General features: G+C 49.9%; 2 protein-coding genes across 2 annotated transcripts in view; both read left to right on the forward strand.

Moving 5' to 3' along the window:
- The window catches only part of GLOD5 (glyoxalase domain containing 5), a 26750-nt gene extending 20528 nt beyond the window's left edge, over nucleotides 1–6222 (forward strand). Inside the window, 4 exon segments of the mRNA XM_082376362.1 lie at nucleotides 1001–1138; nucleotides 4446–4564; nucleotides 4566–4596; nucleotides 5886–6222. Coding sequence (XP_082232488.1) covers nucleotides 1001–1138; nucleotides 4446–4564; nucleotides 4566–4596; nucleotides 5886–6014 — 417 coding nt within the window. The 3' untranslated portion in view covers nucleotides 6015–6222.
- A 9258-nt stretch (nucleotides 6223–15480) lies between these two features.
- GATA1 (GATA binding protein 1) lies at nucleotides 15481–23531 on the forward strand. The gene is made up of 5 exons (XM_082376361.1): nucleotides 15481–15841; nucleotides 16352–16729; nucleotides 16840–16985; nucleotides 17519–17644; nucleotides 18076–23531. The coding sequence occupies exons 1-5, from the start codon at nucleotides 15622–15624 to the stop codon at nucleotides 18445–18447; spliced, it is 1242 nt and encodes a 413-aa protein (XP_082232487.1). The 5' UTR covers nucleotides 15481–15621; the 3' UTR covers nucleotides 18448–23531.
- Nucleotides 23532–24822: the final 1291 nt, after the last annotated feature.

A 24822-nucleotide genomic window follows, 5' to 3' on the forward strand; every position in this document is an offset into this window, starting at 1 on the left:
CATCATCATCATCATCACTGTTAACCCTTACAGCACTTGCTATGTCAGGCACTGTCCTAAGCCCCCTCCTTTTTTTTTGGTCACCCCCCTCACAACCCCCCCCACCAGCCTGTGGAATCTTAGTTCCCCGACCAGGGATCGAACCTGGGTCCCTGGAAGTGAAAGCGCTGAATCCTAACCACTGGACCACCAGGGAATTTCCCCCAACTCTTTTTTTTTAATTGTTCACAACAGTCCTATAAAACACATATAAAATCATGCCCACTTTCCAGAAGGGGAAACCAAGGCACAGAGAGTAAAATGTCAGTCTGGCTCCAGAATCTTTTATTTTAACCACTATACTCTGCAATTTATGGTGCACAGGCATCTTATAATCCTGTAGCAGATGAAATGTAAATATACAAATTACTAAAGAATGCGAATCAAGAGAAAGATCTGGTGGGAGGTGTGCTGAAGGCAGGAATAAGGGGTGGGGCAGTGTGCCCTCCCACTGGGTGTCAAGGTTGATCTGTAGGCACACATGCCCAGAAACATTTATTGCATCTGAGATGCTCCCTTCTTGTCCTGTGCTCTGTTATCTTAACTGTAGAGTGAGAAAGGAGGGGACTGGGTTAAATTGGCCAATAAAGGGCTTGTACTCATGGGGTTGGGCCTCCTCTGTGTCTTATCATTTCTTACAAAAGAGATCAATTCCAGCTCAGGGAAAACAAGGGAGAGTTTGGTTTTGGTCTCCACTCCCCTATCTTCACCTCTATCCCTCTGGAAGGAGGAAAAGAACAAGAAAACAGTGGAGAGTGGTCGTGGCAGACACATGGACTCTTGTGAATCCACACATGAGCAATAAGTACTGAAGACTCCTCCCAGGACTTTCCCCTTGAAACGGGGGTAGAAGGAAGTATAGTCACCGAGGAGGTGAGAGGAGGCGGGGAGAAGGAAACACAGGAAACACGGGTGTGACCAGTGGTAGTGTGGTCTCTTCTCTTTTTTTTTCTTTTTTTAGTCATGGAGGGACAACAGTCAGGCCCCTTCCCTGTGTCTTATCCATAAACTTGACCACATTGTGATGATAGTAAAGAGCATCAAAGACACCTCTATGTTTTACTCTCAGATCCTGGGCATGGAGGTGATGACTTTCAAGGCAATCACTTCCCCAAATGCCAAATTGCAGGTGGGGTAAAACTTGATTATACTATTTTAAAAAGTAACTTAGGGCTTCCCTGGTGGCGCAGTGGTTGAGAATCTGCCTGCCAATGCAGGGGACACGGGTTCGAGCCCTGGCCCGGGAAGATCCCACATGCCGCGGAGCAACTGGGCCCGTGAGCCACAACTACTGAGCCTGCGCGTCTGGAGCCTGTGCCCCGCAACAAGAGAGGCCACGATAGTGAGAGGCCCGCGCACAGCGATGAAGAGTGGCCCCCACTCGCCGCAACTAGAGAAAGCCCTCGCACAGAAACGAAGACCCAACACAGCCAAAAATAAATAAATAAATTTATTTTTTAAAAAAAGTAACTTAAAACTCCAAAACACACACACACACACACACACACACACACACACACACAAGATCTGTGAGAAAAATTTAAAGGATCAATGGAGAAGATTCCCAACTCTGAATAGTAGGACTTTCAGAGAGAGAATGGAGAAAAAGGAAGGGAAGAAATTACCATAGAATAATGCAAGAGAACTTTCCAGTCTTTATATGGAAAGGGTTAACTGAGTATCCGGCACACTGACACCTAGATATGTTCCTATGAAATTACAGAACATCAAAATAAAAACAAATCTCCTAGAAGCTTTCAGAGAGGTTAAAAAGAAAAGTAGTTCAACTACAAAGGAAAAGGAAATAGGCAGATTTCAGATTTCCCAAGAGTCAGAGACCAGAAGACAATTGAAGAACAACTTCAAGATTCTGAGGGAAAACATTTCAACCTAGAATTCTGTGACCAAACTATTAATCAAGGTGAGTGTAGAAGGAAACATTCTTAGACATAAAAAGACGCAGAAACTTTGCCTACTTGCTTTGAAAATTACTTGAGAATATGCTATATCAAAATGAGTGATTAATCCAGGAATAAGAAAGATATCAAAGTCAGGACACTGTGGATCCCAAGAGGAAGATCCAGAAAGCTACCTAGAAAACAATCAGTCCAGTTTGGATCAGGAGAAGGGAAGGTCTCAAGAAAAAGAGCTTCAAGGTAAAAAGGAGGTTTCCAGAGACTGACTACAATCCTTGAGAATTTGGAACAACTTCAAAAGTGGGAGATGCACAGACACTGAATGTGTCTTAAATTGAAAGGGCCCATGGAATGGCAAACAGGGTAAAAAATGTAAAACTAACACGGAATGCTATGCATAAAAACAGAATTATGCAATATCAGACTGGATATATACATAGCAAGATGGACAGCTCTTAAAAAGATCATGCTGAATGAAAAATGAAGAAGCCAAATCAGGTCTATAGCATGGTACCATTTATCACATACACACATAAAAAAAATACACCTTTTACAATAACTTATGAAAAACCGAAGGATGAACATCAAACACATTAAAATCATTGCCCAGGGTGGAAACAGGAATGAAGAATGGAGATAAAAAGATTAAACACACAAATAAAACTAGAGAAGGGTCTTGCGTGGCCCAATAATGATAGTGAGGCATATGAAGCCTCAACCCCCGTTATTTGGACACACTTGAGTGAAATTTCAGTACATCTAGGATCAAGAAAAGTCCTAAGAGCTGCAGTAGTGGAGGGTGGATGCATCATCTATCAAAGGAATGAAAAACAGATTAACATCAGACTTCTTATCAGCAATACCAGACTCAGGAAGACAACGAAGCCACATATTTAAAAGGCTGTGAGGGGACTTCCCTGGTGGTCCAGCAGTTAAGACTCTGTGCTCCCAATGCAGAGGGCCTGGGTTTGATCCCTGGTCAGGGAACTAGATCCCACATGCATGCCGCAACTAAGAGCCTGCATGCCACAACTGAAAAAAAAGATCCTGCACGCTGCAGCTAAGACCTGGCACAGCCAAATAAATAAATATTTTTTTAAAAAATAAAAAAACAGGGACTTCCCTAGTGGCGCAGTGGTTAAGAATCCGCCTACCAATGCAGGCAACATGGGTTCGATCCCTGGTCCGGGAAGATCCCACGTGCCGCGGAGCAACTAAGCCCGTGCACCACAACTACTGAGCCTGCACTCTAGAGCCCGTGAGCCACAACTACTGAGCCCGAGTGCTGCAACTACTGAAGCCTGCGTGCTGCAACTACTGTGTGTGCCTAGAGCCTGCGCACCGCATAGAAGAGTAGCCCCCGCTCACCACAATTAGAGAAAGCCCCAGCACAGCAATGAAGACCCAAAATAAATAAATAAAATAAATACATTTATTTAAAAAGTAAAAAATTAAAAAACTTTTAAAATAAAAAATAAAAGGCTGCAGGAAAATAACCTACAACCTCAAATTCTATACTCAGCCGAACTATCATTCAAGTGAAATAAAGTCATTTTCTGATAGAATGGATGTAGTATCCATCATGGTGAGATGAAAGGAACATAAAAATGATTTTTTTTAAAAATGGCAGAAGTTGAGAGGCTCAGGAGAGGGAGGCAGGATGAAGAGGATAGTCGGGCCAATGAGATACTATGTTCGTCCATCAAAACATAAAGACGAAAGTGGGTTATTTTAAAATTGTAAAGGAACCAAAAGAGGAGCTAAAACCAATGACAGAATTCTGTTGGGAGGGGTAGTAATGTGGATGAGCTAAATTCTCATTTATCTTAGCGGGAAAAGGATAGAAAATGTCTGAAGTTGCCAAATCAAGACATAGTGGCACATCAGTTAGGGATTGTTTGGAGGCACGTGGGAGAAAATTTAACTACCAGTGGGTTACATAAAATAGAGTTTTCTTTTTCTCTCATTCAACAATCAGTCCAGAGGTAGGCAGGCAGGGCTCAGGCAGTGGCTGGAAGGAGGAAGTGAGTGGGCAAAAAGCATCAGCTTAGTGGGGTGGGGAGGTTCCCAGAAGCACTGCTCACAGCCTCTACTGACATCTCATTGTCTGGTCTTACATGGTCACCCAGCAAGGAATGCTGGGAAATGCAGGTTTTTAAAGCTGGGTGTACAATAAACCCCACTGAAACTTGGGTTGTGTTTAAAAGAAAAGGGGAGAAATGTATATTAAGTAGACAGATTGCAGTCTCTGCCATGGGTAGTATAAACATATTATTTGGTGGTATGGAAATAATTTCCAGAAGAAACACATACACACGTTGAAAGCAGTTGCCTCTAGGGAATGAGACAAGCGTGGGACAATGGGCTGCTGTTTTTCATCAAAAACCTTGTTCTACTTTTTATTTTTTAACCTTGTTGAGGTAGGTAGGGGGCTTTGCCTCACACTCATCTTGGAGGTTTAGTTCCAGGTTGTTTTCTCTCCCCAAATAGGGAGACCGGAAAGCATTGTGTTTTGGAGACCAGAAATTTAACCTCCACGAGGCGGGAAAGGAATTTGAACCCAAAGCCGCTCACCCAGTTCCTGGCTCCCTGGATATATGCTTGATCACAGCCTTTGGAGGAAATGGTCCAGCACCTTGCGGTGAGTCAGACTTCCATCCTCTTTTGAGAAAGCTGCTGCAGATGCAGTGAAAACAGAAGCATGATTCAAACTTCAGACATAACAGGTTTCATCACATCCAGATAAGATCTATGCACAATTGTTTATTCACTATTTTTATTGACATCATTTTTCCCTGTAAACAAATGTATTTTATTTTATTTTTAATAAACTTATTTTATTTATTTAGTTTTGGCTGTGTTGGGTCTTCGTTGCAGCGCGTGGGCTTCTCATTGCGGTGGCTTCTCTTGTTGCAGAGCACGGGCTCTAGGTATGCGGGCTTCAGTAGTTGCAGCATGCGGGCTCAGTAGTTGTGGCTCGCGGACTCTAGAGCACAGGCTCAGTAGTTGTGGCACACAGGCTTAGTGGGATCTTCCCAGACCAGGGATCGAACCCATGTCCCCTGCACTGGCAGGCGGATTCTCAACCACTGCGACACCAGGGAAGCCCACAAATGTATTTTAAAAGAAAACTTTACGTCACCCTTGTGAAAAAAATTATACCTAAACTCTATTTATATAAATACATTTATGTAAAAAGACAATGTTCAACCAAGTAAATGAAAACCCATTATATCTTGGCATAAAGGGGAGGTAACTGTAAAAACAAACAGCTATAAAAGCATCACAATGTCATTAGATTATAGCCACTTCCATTGCCCCCACTCTCTGGGCCTGACAAATTTAGATTTGGCAAGTGGTTAAGGACTTCACATCCACCAGAGACTTTCTTCTTTGTATAATCAGAGGATTGAAAGAGGATTGAAGAGGGAATAATTTCTGGCTCCTGTTCTTTAATTTAGTGTCCTTGTAATACTTAAAATGATTTCATTTGAAGGGGTCATTGGTTCTCCTTTTGGGGAACACAGATTGAGGTATTAAATACACTTCATGCAAATTGACCTGGACTCCTTTGGAAAATATCAGTGAAAAAGTCTGGTTTGGAAGGAAAGTGGGTAAAGCATCGGGATTAAGGGTACGGACTTTGGCCCAGACTTGCCTGGGTTTGAATTCTGACTCTGCCACTAACTAGATAACACTAGGTACATTATCATCCCCATTTGACAGATGAGGAAACTGAGGTACAGAGCAGTTAGGTACTCTGCTTGAGGTCATACAGCTAGTAAGTAGCTGGAGCAGGGTGAGGGAGGGGAGAATGGTAGGAGATGAAGTGAGAAAGATACAGGGGTCTTCTAGGCCACTGTAAAGAATGAAATTTGGTCCCACACATGGACTGTGACGAATGACTTTTGTTCTCTCCTCCCATTTCAGGCTTGTGATGTCCCCATTGAGGAGGGTCCAGTCCCCAGAATGGGGGCAAAAGGGGGCAAAAGTATGTCCACCTACTTCCAAGACCCTGACAGAAACCTGATTGAGGTGTCCAACTACATCTCCTTGTGATGGAGGCTAGCTCTCTGCCATCTTGTCCCCTGCTATGTCGCCCTCTCCCTTCCTTCCTGCAAACCCTCGCCCAGGCCCAGGAACCTCTAAGGACTGAGGACTTAGGCACTTCACACATCCTGCTGGAGGATCTGAGGCAGGTTTGGGACCAACATGTCTGAGTGTCCTCCATCCAAGCTGCCCCAATAAATTAATAACTTTCAATTAATATGAGCTCTTCATTAATTACTGTTTCAGCTTTATGTATGGGTGTTTGTCTAGGACTTGAGGTCTCTGAGCTGTTTGGGGGTCAGTGACCAGGGTACGACATCGCTGAGGACCAAATTTAGGGTCATCGCCTTCGGATTCAAGGCCCCTGACAGATTTCTCCTTGTCAGTGAGCCCATCCTTTTTCATCCTTTTTGATTCACCTCACTCCTTCCAAGTGCTGCCTGCTGTTTCCTCCACCACACTGGCTTGACTGAACCCCAAGATCTCTGTGATTACCATGGGGCCTTCACAGCCCAGATGATACTACCTTGTCCTGGAGCGCCTTACCTGGTCTCATCCCCAGGGAATGTGGCACTTTCTACCTTTGGATCTGGTACGTTCAGACTCATCTCAACTGAGGCTCAGCTCCTGACAGAGTAGACAGATGGGACAAGAACAAATTTCCTCTGTTTCTGTCCCCTTCCCCCACCATTCACTCAGTCAGTCAACCAATAAACATACATTGAGCACCTACTGCGTGCTTGGCCCTGTTCCAGGCATTGGAGACACAGTGTTGAACAGAAGAGATAAGCACATCTATGTTCGTGGAGCTGCCATTCTAGTGGGAGAGACAGAAAAGAAATAATATTAAGTAAGGAAAATGTCAAGTGTGTTAGAGGATAAGTGCTTTGGAGAAAAAGAAAATATGGAAAAGTGGTGACACAGATAAAAATCACTGGGGCAGTTTCCAATGTGTAATGGGATGGTCAGGGGAAACCTCACTAAGGAGACATTTGAGCACAGACCTGAAGAGATGAGGGAGGGAGCCGCGCCAATAGCTGGAGGAAGAGCCTACCAGGCAGAGAGTACAGCCAGTACAAAGGCCCTGAGGCATGAAGGGGCCTGGCGTGTGTGTGAGGAACAGCGAGGAGGAGGAGGCCGTGCAGTGGAGCAGAGTGAGTGAGGGGGAACCGCAGGAGGTGAGGTGGGAGAGGTGGAGGCACAGATCGTGTGAGGCCTCACGGGCCATGCAGAGGACTCTGGCTTTTACCACGAATGACAGGGGAGCCGCAGGAGGGTCTTGAGCAGAGGAGGGCCATGATCTGACTTAGGATTTAACAGGCTTCCTCTGGCTGCTGCGAGGAAAATATAGACTGCAGGGTTGAGGGTGGAAGCCGGGGGACCCTGAGGAGGAGGCCACTGCAGTGGTCTAGGTGAGCGATGCTGGTGCTGGCAGGGGAGGTGATAAAAAAAAAATGGTTAGATTCTGGAGATACTCTGAAGACGGAGACTGGATGAGTTCACCAAGAGAGAAAATGTCAACTAGAGAAGAGGCCCAGGGACATTTAGAGTTCGGAATCAAGAGGAGGAACCAGCAAATGAGGTAGGAAAAGAGGAAAGGGGAGAGTACGGTCCCCGAGCAAGTAAGAGATGGATGAAGGAGTACATATGAGGATCTCCCGGAGGTGAGGGAGCCCCTAGTCCTGTGGGCTCTGGTCTCTAAACAGTCTCCAGGTGGTAGTTCAGCCATGCCCTATGAGTAAACTCCCAGGGAGCCCCCAAAATGTTGGGAATAGAGGATGGTTAAGGATATGAGTTTCAGCACACGAAAGGCTTTGCCAAAAGCTGTAGCAGGTTTCTTGCCTATTTTTACAAAACAGCTTGCCTTGGACCCAGATGTTATATGCCTAGAGATAGATGATTTATGGAAGGAAGGAAGGAAAGAATGGAAGGGAGGAAAGAAGGAAGGAAGGGCAGCAAATGGGTGGATAAATGAATAGGTAGGTGGATGGATGGATGGATAGATGGTTGGGTAGGTGGATGGATGGATAGACTGGTATCCCCTGCCCCAGGAAAAAACTCTTCCACGTGTGTGTGAACAGAGAGAGGCATATGAGTTTGTAAGTTACAGGTTTGCTGTAATAAGAAAAAGACTGAAAACAACCCAGATGTCCATCAGCAGATGAATGGTTAACCAAACTATAGTATATCGATTCCATGGACTATTACTTGGCAATAAAAGGGAAGGAACTTATGAGGCCATCATTACTTCCTACCAAAACCAAAGACATAATTAGAAAAGACAATTATAGACCAATATCTCTTTTGAATATAGATGCAAAAATCTTCAACAAAATATTAGTAAATAGAATTCAGTAACATATAAAAGGATTATACACCATGACCAAGTAGGATTTAGACAAGAATAGTCCAAATGCCATGGGCTTGGACCAAGCTCTGGAGCCCCAGAAGATGCCAGGAGGGAGGGAACCAGTCAGGGAAGGCTTCCGGGAAGAGAGAGGAAGAAAGGCCGTTGGGGCTGAGTCTCAAATGGAGGCCTGATGGAAAGGATGCTTGGCCCAAACACCCACCCCCACCCCTGCCCCCGCCCTCGTCGGTGTCCCCCAAAGCCTGGCCTGGCCCTGCCGATTCCCTTATCTGCCCACTCCCAGCTGCCTCCCTGCTGGCTGAACTGCCGCCACAGGCTTCTGGGCCTATGCCCCCTCCACAGGGATGGGGGAGGGAATGGGGTGAGGCCTGGCCTCAGAGCCACAGGGCTTTGGCCCTTGATGGAGGCAGAGCCCTGAGGCCCCCACTCCCCACCCTTTACTTCCCTTCCTGAGCCCTTTCTCTGCTCCAGTTATGAAGAAATGGACTGTAGGTCCAGCAGCCAAACCCTTGTCTGAGACATGCCTCCAGCCTGCCCTTCCCAAGGGGGGGGCAGCTTTCCCTACCTCATCCCAACATTGCAACTGCTATTTCTAGTAATAGTAACAATGAGGAGAGTTACCACTACAGAGCTCACCATTTATGGTGTGCGGGCAGGCTCTGTGTTGAGTGGCCTTTCAACAACATTTGAGGTGGATTCTATGATTATACCCATTTTCCAGGCAAAGAAACTAAGGCTCAGAGGGTGGCCTCCCCAGGAATCATGCAGCAAATCAGTCAGAGCTGAGACAAGAACCCAGGGCCTTAGACGAACATTATTTCTCTGCACCTACTCCCAGTCTAGAAGATGGGGGCAATTATATGCACTTATACCACAAGGACCTGGTGAGAATAGGATAAAATTATGCATGGAGACCATTTAGCACAGTGCCTGAGGTGGCAGGGCAAAATAATGCTGCTGTTGTTATTATATTAATGCTAGGAAAAGTATTAGTATCAGAATTATTATTATTATTACCATTAGAGTTGTCGATAGAATTTAAATGAATAATAATTATTAGTTCTAGAATTAGTATTAATATTCATAAAGTACTCGTGTTAGATTACAGTTAGTATTATTATTACTGTCACTATTAAAATTAGCATTAGTGCTCATATCAATATTAGAACATTAGTAATTAGAATTAGTACTGGCATTGGTGTCAGCATATTATTAGCATTAGTACTAGAATTAGTAGTAGTGCTGATAAAAAAGGGCCAAATACTATCCTTCGTATACAGTAGGTACCCAATGAATAAATAAGAATACTTAATATTTATTGAGATTTCAGAATCAAATGAGTTAAAATCACTTAATGGATTAAATCTCATTTAGTCACCCTAATCACCCTATGGAGTAGCCGCTATTATTACCCCATCTCTTCAGATGAGGAACTGAGGTCCAGAGGGGACGGTAACTCACCCAAGGCCACACGCCAGTCGGTGATAAGGGCAGCCTATAAATGAGGGTGGGCTGGCTCCAGAGTGGATGTCCTGAAACCATCGCCACTTGAGTCAGAGGAGTCTTTGTCCTTGTTCTTACTGACGAGGGCTTGGCACAGAGTGGGGCACAGAGCAGGAGCTCGATAAATGGCCTTGCTCTCTTTCCTCCTCAAATCTCCCATTTTGCATATGAGGACACTGCGGCCCAGAGAGGTGAGATGAGGATGGTAAACTCCCTCTGGGGTGGGCCAGTGAGTGAGCAGACCCTACTGACCCGGGGCTCCAGCCTTGCCCTCTGCCCTTGGTGGGTCTCAGTCTCCTCATCTACAGAACGGGTGGTCAGGGGAGCTCCCTGTCCCATGGAGTCCCAGGGCCATTGACTGGTTAGTCTTACCCACTGTCCTACAGGGACCCAAGTTGGACACCTACTGCATACATGTGTGTTCAATGATTTTACATGGGGAAAGTGCCCAGAACAGGCCAGGCACAGGTCTGTGCCAGCAACGAGACACTGGTCCTTGTCACCGTTGTTACTATTTGGGGGAGGTAGGACAGGGCAAGAAGGTGGGGACTGAGGCGCAGGGCCCAGTGACTCTCTGGAGGTCCCTCTCAGCAAGTTGAGGGCAGAGCCACAGGCCACATGGGTCCACATCAATCCACACCCCCTCCCACCCCACCCTGGCACCACCTGCCCAGGGCATACCCCAGGCTGCTGCCTGGAGTCTCATGGACTTCCTCTCAGACTCTCTGTTTCTGAATCTCTGTCTCTGTCCCCCTCTCTACATCATCTTTTTCTCCCTTCTCAGATTCTCCACCTGTATCCTTGGCCTCTGTCACTTTCAGGCTTTATCTTTCCCCTTCTGTCCATCTCTACCTGTCTCCCACTCTCTTTGCCCCTCTTTCTATCTGTCCTTAACTGTCTCCGGCTCTCTCTGTGCATCTCTCACCCCTCTCTGTCTCTCATTCCTTTCTGTGCCCTCTGTCTCCTCCCAGCTCTAGATCTCTTTCTCTCTGTTTATCTGCATCTCCCCATTCCCATCTCTCTGTCTCTCTGCCTCTCTCCCTTCTCTATCCCTTCAATCCTCCTTCCCTTCCCCCACCCTATCCTACTCAAGGGCCCACAGAGGAACCAGCCCCAAGTCCCACCTGTTTCCCGCCTCCAAAGCCGCATGGCGGGCAAGAAGTTGAGGGCAAGGAGTTGAGGCCGCTGTCCCTGGGTGTCCCCCACCGAGCCCCGCCCCCCATCCCAAGACAGCCTGTTACCACCGCGGAGCCAACAGCCACACTGGCCTCCATCTGATAAGACTTATCTGCTGCCCCAGGGCAGGCCGGAGCTGGCGTAAGCCCCAAGTGGGGCGCTGAGTGAATGTGCCTCTGCCTCCCTCCAGTCCTGGCCTGGTCCCCAGGGTGGGCCTGGGTCCTGAAGATGTCCCACGGACATCTTGATTCAAATTCCCACCAAACCTCTTTGAGCCTCATTCTTGTCACCTGCAAAATGGGTACAGTCACATACCTCCTCTCCCTTTGGCCAGGAGGACACATACATAAGGGCCCAGCCCACACCTGGCTAAGCACACAGTAGGGGCTTTACAAACACTCACTGAAAAGCCCAGAGGGGTCATGAAACCACATCTGCTATTTTCATTTTATCTTGGCTTCAGCCCATTTTGTTTGGCTGGACACTGAAATCCACAGAAGCCCAAGTCAAACAGGGTCCAAGAATCCATGGGGTGGGCAGGTGGGGTGGAGGAAGGCCCCCACTGCCCAAGAGGTGCCCCACAGGAGGGGGGCCCGCCCCCTCCCCTGGCCCGCCCCACCCACTGGGGCACCAGCCACTCCCTGGGGAGGAGGGAGGAGGGAGAGGGGAGGGAGGGAGGGAAGGAGGAAGGGAGCCTCAAAGGCCAAGGCCAGCCAGGACACCCCCTGGGATCACACTGAGCTCGCCACATCCCCAAAGCAGCTGAACCCTCCGCACCAACCAGCCCAGGTCAGTCTCAGCCCTTCAAGAGCCCCCAGCAAGGCAAAGCCCGGGCCTGCTGCCCCTTACTTCAAGGCTATTCCCCCAGCTTGCTCTAGGCTCCCCAACCCACCACTGGTCCCCAAAGTGTCTACCACCCCTGAATCCCCTGACAGCTCCTCCAGACCACCTCTGTCTTTCCAACCCCCATCTCTACCCCAAATCTACTCCCCAAACCCCACCTCTCTCTGCCCTGACTCCCATCCACTCCTTCCAAGATATCTATGCTCCCCTGATCCCTTAACTCTGCCCACCATACCCCACCTCTGCCCCCTGAAACATGCTTTCATCCTGCCAAATCCTACCTCTGCCCCAAATCTGACTTTCACTCGCCCAAACTTGTCTCTGTCTCTGAATTCTCCACAAAGGCTCACTCTTGTCCCCCCATACCTATTTCTGCTCCCCAAGCCCTTGTCTACTCCACAACATCCTTGTCTCTGCCCCCAATCCTCTCTCTGACCCCCCAAACCTGTCTCTGGCCTGCCAAACCCTAGCTCCATGCTCTTACCACCATCTCCACCTCTCAAACCCCATATTTGTTCCCTGTGACTTCTCTCTGATGCCCTAAAACCATCTCTGCCCCAACCCTTTGTCACTCCAAACACCAAGTCTACCCCCCCAAAATCTGTTCTGTCACATGAATCCTCATGTCTGCCTTCCCTAAACCCCATCTTAGCCCCCAAATATTTTTGTGTCTCCCCAGGTGTCCTCTCTGGCCCCAAATCTTTCTGTTCTCCAATTCTATCTCTGTTCTCAAACTCCTCCTGTGCTTCCATAAGCCATCTCTAATTATCAGACACATTTCTGCCTGCCTGTCCAAACTCCACCTCCGCTCCAGCAAAACCCCTGGACCCTCAGACTTTTCCATGACTCTTGGAATCCACCCCGACCCCTAAACTACATCTCCAACTTCTCAACTTTCTCTCTCTCAAACTTTGCCTCTGATCCCCAACCCTGTCTCTGCTTTCCCAACTTATTTCTGATCCCAAAATGGGACCTTTCAAGCAGACCTTTCTCTGCTCCACAAACCCATATCTGCTTACCCCAAACTCCATAGCTGTTCTCCGAACGTCTGACTCCTCAACCCCGTACCTAATCCTCAAACTCCACCTCAAACTCTCCCAAGAGTCATCTGCCCCCATATCCCAGCTCTGCTCCCTTCAGTCCCGAGGGACCCTCCCTTGAGGGCTGGGATAGGGACGTTACCTGGGGTGAGGGGCTGGGCGGAGGGAGAGTTGAGGGTGCCGGCCTGCTGCCTGCTGCCCGTTGGGGCAGCACTTACTCTAGTGGGGCAGCTGATAAGGAGCTTTCATATCCCCCAGCCTCGAGATAAACTTTATCTCTGTCCGGAGAGTGATAACTAGGGGTGGGGGGGGGGGCTGGGCCCCTGCCATGGGAGGGGTGGGCAGTCCTGGACCTGTCAAGGTACAAGGTGCAGGGACGGGGGGCAGTGGGGCTGGAGGGAGATTGGGGGTGGTGGTGAGGTGAGAATGAGGGGATAAAGGAAGAGTGGTGATAGAGACAAAAAGAGCAAGAGACAAACAGAGACAGAGAGAAGGGAGGAAAAAACAAAGAGAGATGGAGAGAGAGAGAAAAGAAGCAAAAGACAGAGACATGAAGAGAAAGAAGAAAAACAGAGACTCAAAGAAAGAGTAAGAGAGACAGAGAGACAAGAAAGAGGGGGAGACCCAGGAACAGAAAAGGAGAGCGAGACAGGAACTCAGAGAGAGATACAGATAGAATCATGGTGAGACAGAGAGGAAAGAGATGGATGAGGAGATGAGGAGGCAAGACACTCTCCCTAGGGAGAAACAGCAGGTGCCCTGGGCCCTAGAGGAGGTTGGTGGTGGGCACACTGACAGGCCCATCTCTAGCCCAGCACGACCCCTAACCCCGGGCCCAACTCTTAGCCTGTCTATACAATGGGTCACATAAGCGGGGGAAGATGGTCTTCTCTATATTCGTCACTCCACCCTACAGACAGGGAGACCAAGGCCTTCAGATTCACTGGGCAAGTCAGGGGCAGGGGTAGGTTTCTTGGCTCTTCATCTGGGGCTGTGTGCAGGAGGGTGTGTTCATGGGTACGGGAATAGTCAGACAGACATGGAAATAAGGCCAGAGGACCCAGAGACAGAAACTAAGGAAGGGACAAACAAGCAGAAAGAAACAGAGTGGGAGAGATGTACAGACATTCAGAGAGATGAATGGAGAGGGAAAAAGAGAAACAGAAAAAGATTCAGAGAGCAAAGAAAGAGAGAGAGAAACAAAGAGATAAAAAGAGAGATAAAGAAGGAGAGAGACAATCAGACAGAGACATGGGAGGACAGAGAAAGGGAGGGGGAAAACATTAGACATTTATAAAAGCACAGAAAGAGAGAGCAAGATGTATCATGGGAGCATAGAAAAATGGGAGGGAAATACAGAGAGCCAGACTTGAGAAGAAACAGGGTCAGGGAAAAAGAGACACAGGGAGACAGAGATACACACAGGGAAGGACAGAGGCAAAGGGGCAGAGAGACCAAGCTGCCTTCTCCTAAGTCCTAGCTCGAGCCCTGTCACCACCTCCTAACCGGCAGATAGGGAAACTGAGGCCTGAGGATGGTGGGGACTGAAGGAACTTGAAAGCAGAACTATGGCAGACCTCCCCAGGGGACAGGGTATGGGTAGAGGGAACACCTCCCACCTGTCCCCCTCCTCAGAGGAAGCCAGTGGCCTTGGGGTGATTTCAAAAGTTGGGCGGGGATGGCAGAGATAAGCAGTGGGGGTACTGACCCCCCCATGGAGCAGGGAGGAACTGAGGGGCCCTCCGTCTGCAGACCCAACGGAGGTGGGGGAGGGGAGAGTCAAGCCGGAAACCATGGGGTTTCTGAGAAAGTCAGAAGGCAAGATGCAACAGATAGGGATGAAGTTGGGGAGCACATGAGGGTGAACCCCAAGGTCCAGGGGGGTGACCAAGGAGTTCAAGGGACTCTGGTTCCACACCCCAGCCCACCCCACCTCGATTCTTTTAGAGGCGGAGGGGAGAAAGTGTGGGGGCAGAGGGAGAAGAGGAAGTGGAGGAGGAGGAGGAGAGGAGAAAATGAGGAGAGGGAGAAAGAGATGAGCAGAAGGGGAGGGAGAGGAGAAGGATGAAGACAAAAGATGGGAGGGGAGGGAAAGGGAAGAGAAGGAGGAGTGGAGCCGATATAGAAAGGGGAAGGGGGAGATGGCTGAGCAAAGGGGAGGTGGAGAAGGAGGAGGAGGAGGAAGAGATGAAGGGAGAGAAGGGGACCAGGGAGAAGAGGAGGGGGAGAGGAAGAGGGGAAGAAGAGAGAAGAGGGAGGGAGGCAGGAGTAGAAAGAGAAGGAAGAAGGGGAAGAGGAGGAGAAAGAAGGGCAGCTGAGAGGAGGGAGGAGGAAGAGACGGGGGAGGGAGGAGGGCGAGGAGAAGAAAGGGAAGGGGAGGAAGAGGAGGGTGTGGAAGAAGGAGAGGAGGAGAGGAAAGATAAATGAGGAAGAAGGGGAAAGGAGCAGGATGGGGAGTGAGAGGATGGAGTGGAAGATAAGGGAGAGATGAGGGAGGGGAGAGAGGAAGAGGAGGGGGAGAGGAGGCAAGAGGAGGGTACTAGGGAGATGGAAAGGGGGGATAAGAGGATTGAGGGGATGGAGTGGGAAGAGGGAGAAAGGAGGGAAGAAGGGGTGGAGAGGGAAGAGGAGGGCTTCTGTGTCTGAAGACCCCTCCTGTGCTCACAGGTCAAACCCCAGAGGCCCCATGGAGTTCCCTGGCCTCGGGGCCCTGGGGACCTCCGAGCCCCTGTCCCAGTTTATGGATCCTGCCTTGGTGTCCTCACCACCAGAATCGGGGGTCTTCTTCCCCTCTGGGCCTGAGGGCTTGGATACAGCAGCCTCCTCCACCGCCCCCAGCACCGCCACGGCTGCAGCTGCTGCACTGGCCTACTACAGGGATGCTGAGGCCTACAGACACTCCCCAGGTACCTAACTTCTTTGGGTAGCTGTCTTGGCACTGGTTCCGTGATATTGGGGTTGCCATGGAGACCCTTAGCTAAGGCAGAATCCTACTAAGAAGTCATCCTGAAAATGGCCGGAAGCCTTCACGTGGCTGTGCTGACCCCTAGTTAAGTCCAGACCTGGGAATGCCAATGCTCCCCAGCCTGCCATCTTGGGATAGCCATACTGGGAAGCAATGTTGGAAGTAGGTGGTGGCCCGAGTTGCCAACTGATCTATGGGCTCCAAATCCCAACAAGTCATCCTCAAAGCCCACCTGGAAATGGCTGGAGGTTATTTCAGTTGCCAGAGTGACCAGTGGGGCTCAGGACCCAGGAGTCACCCAATGGCCAGTAGCTATTCTGGTCACCTGTAGAAAGGCTGGAAACTTGGCCACCATGTTGGGGCTCTTGGGCATCATTAGACCCTGAAAGCAAGATGACTTTAGACTGATTGCTCCTCTTCTTTCCTCCTCCTTTTCCATACCCCCCAATAGTCTTTCAGGTGTACCCACTGCTCAACTGCATGGAAGGCATCCCAGGGAACTCACCATATGCTGGCTGGGCCTATGGCAAGACCGGGCTCTACCCTGCCTCGACTGCGTGCCCCACCCGCGAGGACTCCCCTCCCCAGGCCCCAGAAGATCTGGATGGGAAAGGCGGCGGTAGCTTCCTGGAGACCTTAAAGACAGAGCGGCTGAGTCCAGACCTCTTGACACTGGGGCCTGCACTGCCTTCATCAATTCCGGTCCCCAGCAGTGCCTATGGGGGCCCTGACTTTTCCAGTACCTTCTTTTCTCCCACTGGGAGCCCCCTCAATCCAGCAGCCTATTCCTCCCCCAAGCTTCGTGGAACTCTGCCCCTAACCCCCTGTGGTGAGGTTCTCAAAAAGGGACTGGGAGGTGGGGGTTGGGGGCGGGCAGGGGTGTCCAGGGCGAAGCTGGACTGAGCCTGGCTCCCTCTTCCCCTCCGTCTACCCCACCAGAGGCCAGAGAGTGTGTGAACTGCGGAGCAACGGCCACCCCGCTGTGGCGGCGGGACAGGACGGGCCACTACCTGTGCAACGCCTGTGGCCTCTATCACAAGATGAATGGGCAGAACAGGCCCCTCATCCGGCCCAAGAAGCGCCTGGTAAGACCCAGGCCTGCCTCCACCGCTGTGCTCACCCTGTGCAGGGATCCCAGTCCGCATGCTCTACAAGAACCCACATCCCCCACCCCTTCCCCATCCACACAGGAAGCCAGCTTTTGTACGGGGCCGCCTATCCTCAACCTATCCTCACAGTCTGCAAGCAGGAACCCCATCCTCTCCCTGCACTTTAGTTTTCATCCTCGGCTTCACACTGGGATCACCTTGGGGCACTTCGAAACCACTAGGGCCTGGGGCCCTCCCCACATGTGCTGGTTTAATTGGTCTGGGATGCCGCCTGGGCATCAGGACCGTTTCTAACCCCCAAGTGATTCCAGTGGATGGCCAAAGTTGGGTACTACTGGTGTATTCCCCCATATAGTACCCCAAACCCCTACCCCGGCCAGGAAGTCCTGTCCTCACCCACACAGAACCCCCAGCCCTCGCCCTGTCGGAAACCCTGCCTTAACCTGACCCTCACCTCTTTCAGTCCTCCACCCACCAGTGTGCTCATCCTCACATTCTCTCTCCCCCAGATTGTCAGCAAACGGGCAGGTACCCAGTGCACCAACTGCCAGACAACCACCACCACACTGTGGCGGAGAAATGCCAGTGGCGACCCTGTGTGCAATGCCTGCGGCCTCTACTACAAGCTACACCAGGTGCCCCGGGGCCCCTCGGAGCCTCCCTCCTCTCCTCCCGCTTCCCTTCCTTCTCCGTTTGTTATTCTCCTCTCTCTTCCTCCATCCCCCCTCCACCTTCCCCACCCCTCCCTCCTCCACTCCTTCATCACCTTTCTTCCTCCTGCTTCCTCCTGCTCCCTCCTCCTTCCTCCTCCCTTGGCCATCAGCTAACTTCCACTCCCCCGTCCTAGACCAGGGGCAGCTCCGATTAGCCTGAAAGGCTTTCCCAAGCTCAGGGCCTCACAACCTCGGGATTCTTGAGAACGATACCTGTGCCACACCAGGGGCGCACTCCCTAGTCCTTGAACCAATTCCCTATTCTTAAGAAGTGGGGTGGAGAGAGCATCCCTGGAGGAGACATAGAGGCAAGATGTGGAGTTGGGAAACACCCATGGCCTCCCTCTTGGCAGGTGAACCGACCACTGACCATGCGGAAGGATGGTATCCAGACTCGAAACCGCAAGGCATCTGGAAAAGGAAAAAAGAAACGGGGATCGAGTCTAGGAGGTACAGGAGCAGCTGAAGGGCCAGCTGGCAGCTTCATGGTGGTGGCTGGGGGCAGCAGTAGTGGGAATTGTGGGGAGGTGGCCTCAGGCTTGACATTGGGCCCGCCTGGTACTGCCCACCTCTACCAAGGCCTGGGCCCCGTGGTGCTGTCAGGGCCTGTTAGCCACCTCATGCCTTTCCCAGGGCCCCTGTTGGGCTCACCCACAGGCTCCTTCCCCACAGGTCCCATGCCTCCCACCACCACCACCACTGTGGTGGCCCCACTCAGCTCATGAGGGCACAGAGCATGGCCTCAGGGCAGGGGTTGGTGTCCCTCCCCTCTTGTAGCCAGATGTCTGTCCAACCCAACCCTCTGGGCCCCAGACAAGCCTTGGCGTGGACATTCAAAGCTTTTGTAAAATAAAACCACCAGAGTCCTGAAATTGAATGTGTGAGTCTGTGTGGGACTAAATAAAGAACAGTGGTGGGGGGTTGTGTATCAGTGTCCATGATTCTTTGGTGACAGTGTGTGGCTGCCGTGTGTGACCATGTGAGATGGCACGCGACGCTTCACGATTGTAACAGAATATGTGACACCATGTGTGACAGCGTCCAGGTTGTATGAGACAGCACGTGCAGCCACACGTCATGGTGAGAGCCGGTGTGCAGCGGGCAGTGGGGATGAGGCTGTATGAGACGATGTGCGTGACTCCAGACGCCTGCAAGAGGCCGGGCACGGGTGACTGTGTGAGCGGACGTGGAGGTGTGCCCGCGACAGCGTGTGCTGAGGAAACACGTGGGGTTGTGCACCACTCGGGGTGACCTTTGAGACAGCATGACAGCATATGCACTGGGCACAGAAGTGGATCCATACACATTTTGGAACGTTGAACAAGAACTACTGTGTGACAGTGTGTGAGGCATAACAGTGTGACCATGAGGGTCTGCGTGTCAGGATGTCTCTGTGGGTCTGGTGATGACAGTATTTCTGTGCAGGTCTCTGTGTGTGTGAGCATATTGTGTGGCGTGGGCCATGTCAGTGTCTCTAAGTGGCTGACAATGGGAGCAGCCCTGCGTACACTTATTTATGGAAGTGTCAACATGTATAGTTTCAGTCGGTGTAAGCTAGGGACCCTCTTCCAAGGGACATTAGACATGCTGAGGATAGGAAAGGGAGGAAGGGGTGGGGCAGGAATGGTAGCTGTCAAGAAGGTCAGAAGGCCAGTATGGGACCATGAGGTTGTCCATAGGCCTTCCTGTCACTCATCTCTTATCTCTTTCAGCCCAGCTCAGCCTGCAGCCCTGTGGGAAATGGTAGAGAACGAGAGGGGTAGATTAGGAGGACAAAATAGCCTCTGGGGGTGATATTTAGACCCTGGAGGTCGGGGAGCTCCCCACAGTACCATCTCCCTCCCCAACGCACCTACTCACCTGGGTGAACTGCTCCCCCCAGGGTGGAATCTGTACTTCCATTTAACAAACCCTTACACAGAAACAGTCACCCAGTCAGGTGACATCCTAAGCCAGACAGGTTAAGTGGCTCGCCCGAGGCCACACAGCTGATGGCACAGGGTTAGCCGGGCTCCGTGGCTCAGGTTTCCCAACGGCTCCTAACAGCAAGCAGCGCCTTTAATTGAGTGTTCACTGTGAGTCGGCAATGGCTGAGAGGCTTCAGTTGCTTTAGTTCATGAATACCTGAAAAAAAAAAAAAAGACTGAGGGAAGTACACTCATGCTCCTTTTACTAATGAAAAACTGAGGCTCAGAACTTGCCCTGATCACGCTGAGTTTAAGGAGTGGACTTTAGATGGGCGACCCTCCCCCACCAAAGTGAGCCTTGCTCACACTTAACTGGGCTGCTTCTCTTTGCAGCTTCTCCCCCCTGAAGCCCCAGAGGTGGGGACTGTGGGCCCGCACATCCTGAACACAGTATGGGTGAGAAGCTGTCCTCAACAGAACAGCACCCTTTCAGCAAGTCACCACACTAGCCCACTCGAGAATCACAGTAGTCCACGCTCCTTACAGGAGCGTGCCCTGGCCCTGTAAAAGCCTCCTGCCTGGCTGCCCCACGGAACCCCAGCCCTCTTACCCTGGAGGAGCCTCTGTCTTCGTCTTGAACAGAAACCCCTCTCACGGCACTTCCCTGGTGGTCCAGTGGCTAAGACTTCACGCTATCAGTGCAGGGGGCCCGGGTTCGATCTCTGGTCAGGGAACTAGATCCCACATGCATGCTGCAACTAAGAGTTCGCATGCCACAACTAAAGAGCCTGCATGCCGCAACTAAGGAGCCCACCTGCCGCAACTAAGACCCGGCGCAACCAAATAAAATAAATACATAAATAAATATTTAAAAAAAAGAAACCCCTCTCAGAACCTGTGTGGAAATGTGCCTGGCCCCGCCTTGTTCAGGAACCCCAGTCCTCACTCCCTATAAGAACGGCTGCCCTAGCCTGGTACAGGAATCTGGTTCTGGAACTCTAAGGGAACCCTTTCTCTAATTATCAACAGGAAACCCATCCTGAGTCCGGACAGGAACACCAGCCCTCACCTTGCACAGGAGTAACGCCAGTCCTCCCATATGGCACAGGAACCTCTGCCTTACTCTGGTTAGGAATCTCTGAGCTCACACTGTAAGGAAGTCCCTGTACCACCCCTAACAGAAATGCCTGTCCTGACCCTTTCCCCAAGCCTCAATCTCTTTATAGGAATCCTGTCTTGACCTTGGACAGGACACCTCTGTCCTCACACTGTACTGGAGCCGTGCCCTCCAGGTAGCATTTTTAAAATACTTCGCTCACAAGAAAATCTAGTGAGTATAGAAAATCTAGACTGAGTGTAGAAGCCCTTGCCTCCACGGTTGACAACGACTCCCTCCCGACGTCACTCTGCACAACAATCCTGATCTCGTGACCCACCCCGTAGAGTACGCAGGAACCCATGGTCTAACTCTCAACATGAACCTCAGTCTTGAACTTACACAGAAAACCCTTTCCTGACCCTGTGTCAGGGACGCCTGTCCTGACCCTCTACTTTAAGCCCATATCTCATCCGATACAGGCACCTATGGCCTCACCTGGCACAGGACTCCCTTCCCAGACACTGTACAGGGCTTCTCATCCTCATCCTGTGTTAGCTCCATGGCCCTGACCCTCTACAGGAAGCCTTGAATACAACTGTACTGGAACTTCTGACCAGACTCTCTGCAGAAAACCTTTTCTTGACTCTCAACAGAAATCCTTAACTTGACTCATTTATAGGAAACTCTGACCTGATCCTTTATAGCAACTCCTAACCTTCCCCTCTGGAAATACTCTCCTGACCCTGCACAGGAAGCCCTGTGACTCTCTATGACAGCCCCTGCCCTGGGCTTGTCCCAGAAGCCCCACACTCGCCCTGCATAGGAGCTACCGTCCTGAGCCAACAGTAGAAACACTAATCTGAATCTCTGAAGGTGACAGTGTCCTACCTCTGCACAGGACCTCTGTCCTGACCCTGCGTGGGACCACCCTCTGAGTCCCATCAGGAACTTGTGTCCTGAGCTGGTACAGAAAACCCCACTCTCACCCTCAACAGGAACCTCTGACTTGAGAGACATCCAAGAAATGAACCAGCATAAAAACACCTGTACTGCATAGAAACCTCTGCTCTGACCTTGTTAAACAATCCAGAATCTGAATCACCATGATCACCTGTCCCGAGCCTGTACAAGAACCCCAGGCCTAACCCCTAATAGGATCACCTGATCTGCGTCTCTGGGAACCTAGCTCTGATCCCATGCAGAAATACCTGGCCTGAGTATGTTGTGATCCTCTGGCCTGACCCTCTACAGAAAACCACCCTTCTGGCCTCTAAAGGAACAGCTAATCTTAATCTGCACGAGAAAAAAATGCCTTCACATTCTTCCCTCTCACTCTACAATGTCTCCAACCTTCATATGTTTCTACAAACCTGCCTTACCAGATAATAGAATCATTCTCCTGACCCCAGACAAGAGACACTAACTTGACCCTATAGAGAACCCCCTACACCTACACAAGAACCCCTGTGCTGATACTTTAAAGAGAATTCTCTATAGCAGTGCTGTCCTAAAGAAATACAATTTGAGTCACATGTGTAATTTAAAATTTTCATGTAGCTGCATTAAAAAGCAAAAAAACCCCACAAAAAACAGGTGAAGTTAATTTTAATGATATATTTTACTTTACCCAATATAGTTAAATACAGTTGACCCTTTAACAATGAGAGGGTGGTTATGGGTGCTGACACCCCTAGGCAGTAGAAAAATCCGTGTATAACTTTATAGTCATCCCTCCATATCCTCGGTTCCTCCATATCTGCAGTTTCACATCTGTGGATTCAACCAACCTCGGGTCATGTAGTACTGTAGTATTTATTGAAAAAAAGCTGCATATAAGTGGACCCACTCAATTCAAACCCGTGTTGTTCAAGGATCAATAGTATTTCATTTCAATATGCAATCAATATAAAAGTTATTGACATATTTAATTTTTTATACTAATTTTTTTGGAAATCCAGTGTGTATTCTACACTTACAGCACACCTCAAGTTGGACTAGTCACATTTCAAGAGCTCAGCAGCCCCACGTGGCTAGTGGCTACCACATTGGACAGCATAGCTCTGTGAAGTCTATAGACTCCTGTAGCAGGCACTGCTATAGGCTCTTCAAACCTGTCCCTTTTCTTCCTAAGCTCACACACTTTTCCAACTTCCCTTACAGTTAGATGTGGACATGTGACAGAGCTCTGACCCATGGAGTGTGGGCATGACATATCACACTTCCAGGCCTGGCCCATAAAAGTCTCTCACACAATCCCCCACTTTCTCTTTCCCCATCTACCAGCTGAATAGTGGGAACTCCAAGGGCTCAGAGGAGAGCAGAACTGCAAAATGGAAGTTGCCTGGGTCCATGAATGACCAGTAATAAATATTCACAGTGGATTTTGTATGAGTAAGAAACATGTATTGGGGCTTCCCTGGTGGCGCAGTGGTTAAGAATCCGCCTGCCAACGCAGGGGACATGCGTTCGAGCCCTGGTCCGGGAAGATCCCACATGCCGCGAAGCAACTAAGCCCATGTGCCACAACTACTGAGCCTGCGCTCTAGAGCCTGTGAGCCACAACTACTGAGCCTGAGTGCCACAACTACTGAAGCCCGCGCGCCTAGAGCCCGTGCTCCACAACAAGAGAAACCACTGCAATGAGAAGCCCGCGCACCACAACGAAGAGTAGCCCCTGCTTGACACAACTAGAGAAAGCCTGTGCGCAGCAATGAAGACCCAATGCAGCCAAAAATAAAATAAATAAATTTATAAAAAACAAAAAAGAAACGTATTTGTGAAGCCCGAGATTCTGGGTTTTACAGCAGCTAACATAATTTACCCCAATTAATAACAATCTCTTGACTGAATCTGGACATGAACACCTAATCCTAATATCTATATGAACACAGCTCTGAACCTGTACAGAAACACCTGTGCTGACCCTGAATTGGGCTGCCTAATCTCTTCATAGGAACCTGTCATGATGCAGTCTAAGGAGCCCCATCCTGAATTTGTATGGGAACCCCTAGTCTGGAGCTCCCTAGAAACAACTGGTCTGCCCTGTATAGAAACCCCTGCTTAGTTCAGTAGAGGAACAACACTATAGAAACTATAGGAATCCCTATCCTCACTCTGTCCAGGAACATTTGCTTGACCCAGTACAAGAACACCAGAAATGACCTGACCCTGTCCATGAATCCCTGTCCTCACACCCCACACAAAAGGAATACTTCTCCTCAGGAAACATGTAACCTCTGCACTCAACCTGTAAAAGAATCCCAGCCAGATAAAGGAAACCAAAGACTGACACCCTACAGCAGGGATCAGCAAACTATGGCCTTCAGGCCAAAGCTAGACTGCAGCCTGTTTTTACATTTTTTAAGGGAAAGAAAGAAAATAAAGGAGACAAAGGGGAAGGAAAGGGAGGGGAGGGAAGGGGAGGGAGAGAAGAAGGAAAAGAAAGAAAGGAAAACAAAGAAAGAAAGGGAGGGAGGAGGGGAGGGGAGGGGAGGGAGAAAGAAAATGTCACAGCAGCAGTACGTGGCTTGCAAAGCCTAAAATATTCATTATCTGGCCCTTTATAGAAAAAGTTTGCCAACCTCAGCTCTACAGGAACCTCTCTTCTGACTATACAGAAAAAATAAGCCTTGGCCTTTACAAGACTTCCTACTCTTTTACTTTGCAGGCATCACAACCTCAGAACGTTCCTCAGTGTGTATCATTGTATATATGTTTTCTTTGGTGTATTTGGAGGTTTAAAAGTCTTAGGGCTGTGACCCTCTTCCACTGGGACAAAAAGACACGTTCAGGTAGAAAAAGAGTGGAAGGGAAGAGAAGGCTGGAACTGGGGTTTGCAAGAGGGTAAGAGGGCCCGGCTACTGGGCGGCGGGGCTGTCAATCTGTTAGTTAGTCAGCGATGCTGAACCCCAGACCGCTTATCTCTCCCGCCCCAGCCTACAGCCCGGTAGGAAATGGTGAAGAATGAGAGAGGGAGATTAGGAGGACAAACCGGCCTCCTACGGGGCTGACATTTAGGCATTTAGACACGGTGTGGGGGGAGTTGGGGGGTGGTGCACAGTGGCAACTCCCCCTACCCCCTAGGCACACATTTT

Source organism: Balaenoptera borealis, assembly GCF_965194805.1.
Source record: "Balaenoptera borealis genome assembly, chromosome: X".
NCBI classification, from domain to species: Eukaryota; Metazoa; Chordata; class Mammalia; order Artiodactyla; family Balaenopteridae; genus Balaenoptera; species Balaenoptera borealis.

What these genes read in the sequence shown, in the direction of transcription:
- GATA1 (XM_082376361.1), top strand. Translation starts at nt 15,622, where the DNA reads ATGGAGTTCCCTGGCCTCGGGGCCCTGGGGACCTCCGAGCCCCTGTCC. An exon ending in TCTGCCCCTAACCCCCTGTG is followed by an intron (nt 16,730 to 16,839) that starts GTGAGGTTCTCA and finishes CTACCCCACCAG; the next exon opens with AGGCCAGAGAGTGTGTGAAC. An exon ending in TCCGGCCCAAGAAGCGCCTG is followed by an intron (nt 16,986 to 17,518) that starts GTAAGACCCAGG and finishes TCTCTCCCCCAG; the next exon opens with ATTGTCAGCAAACGGGCAGG.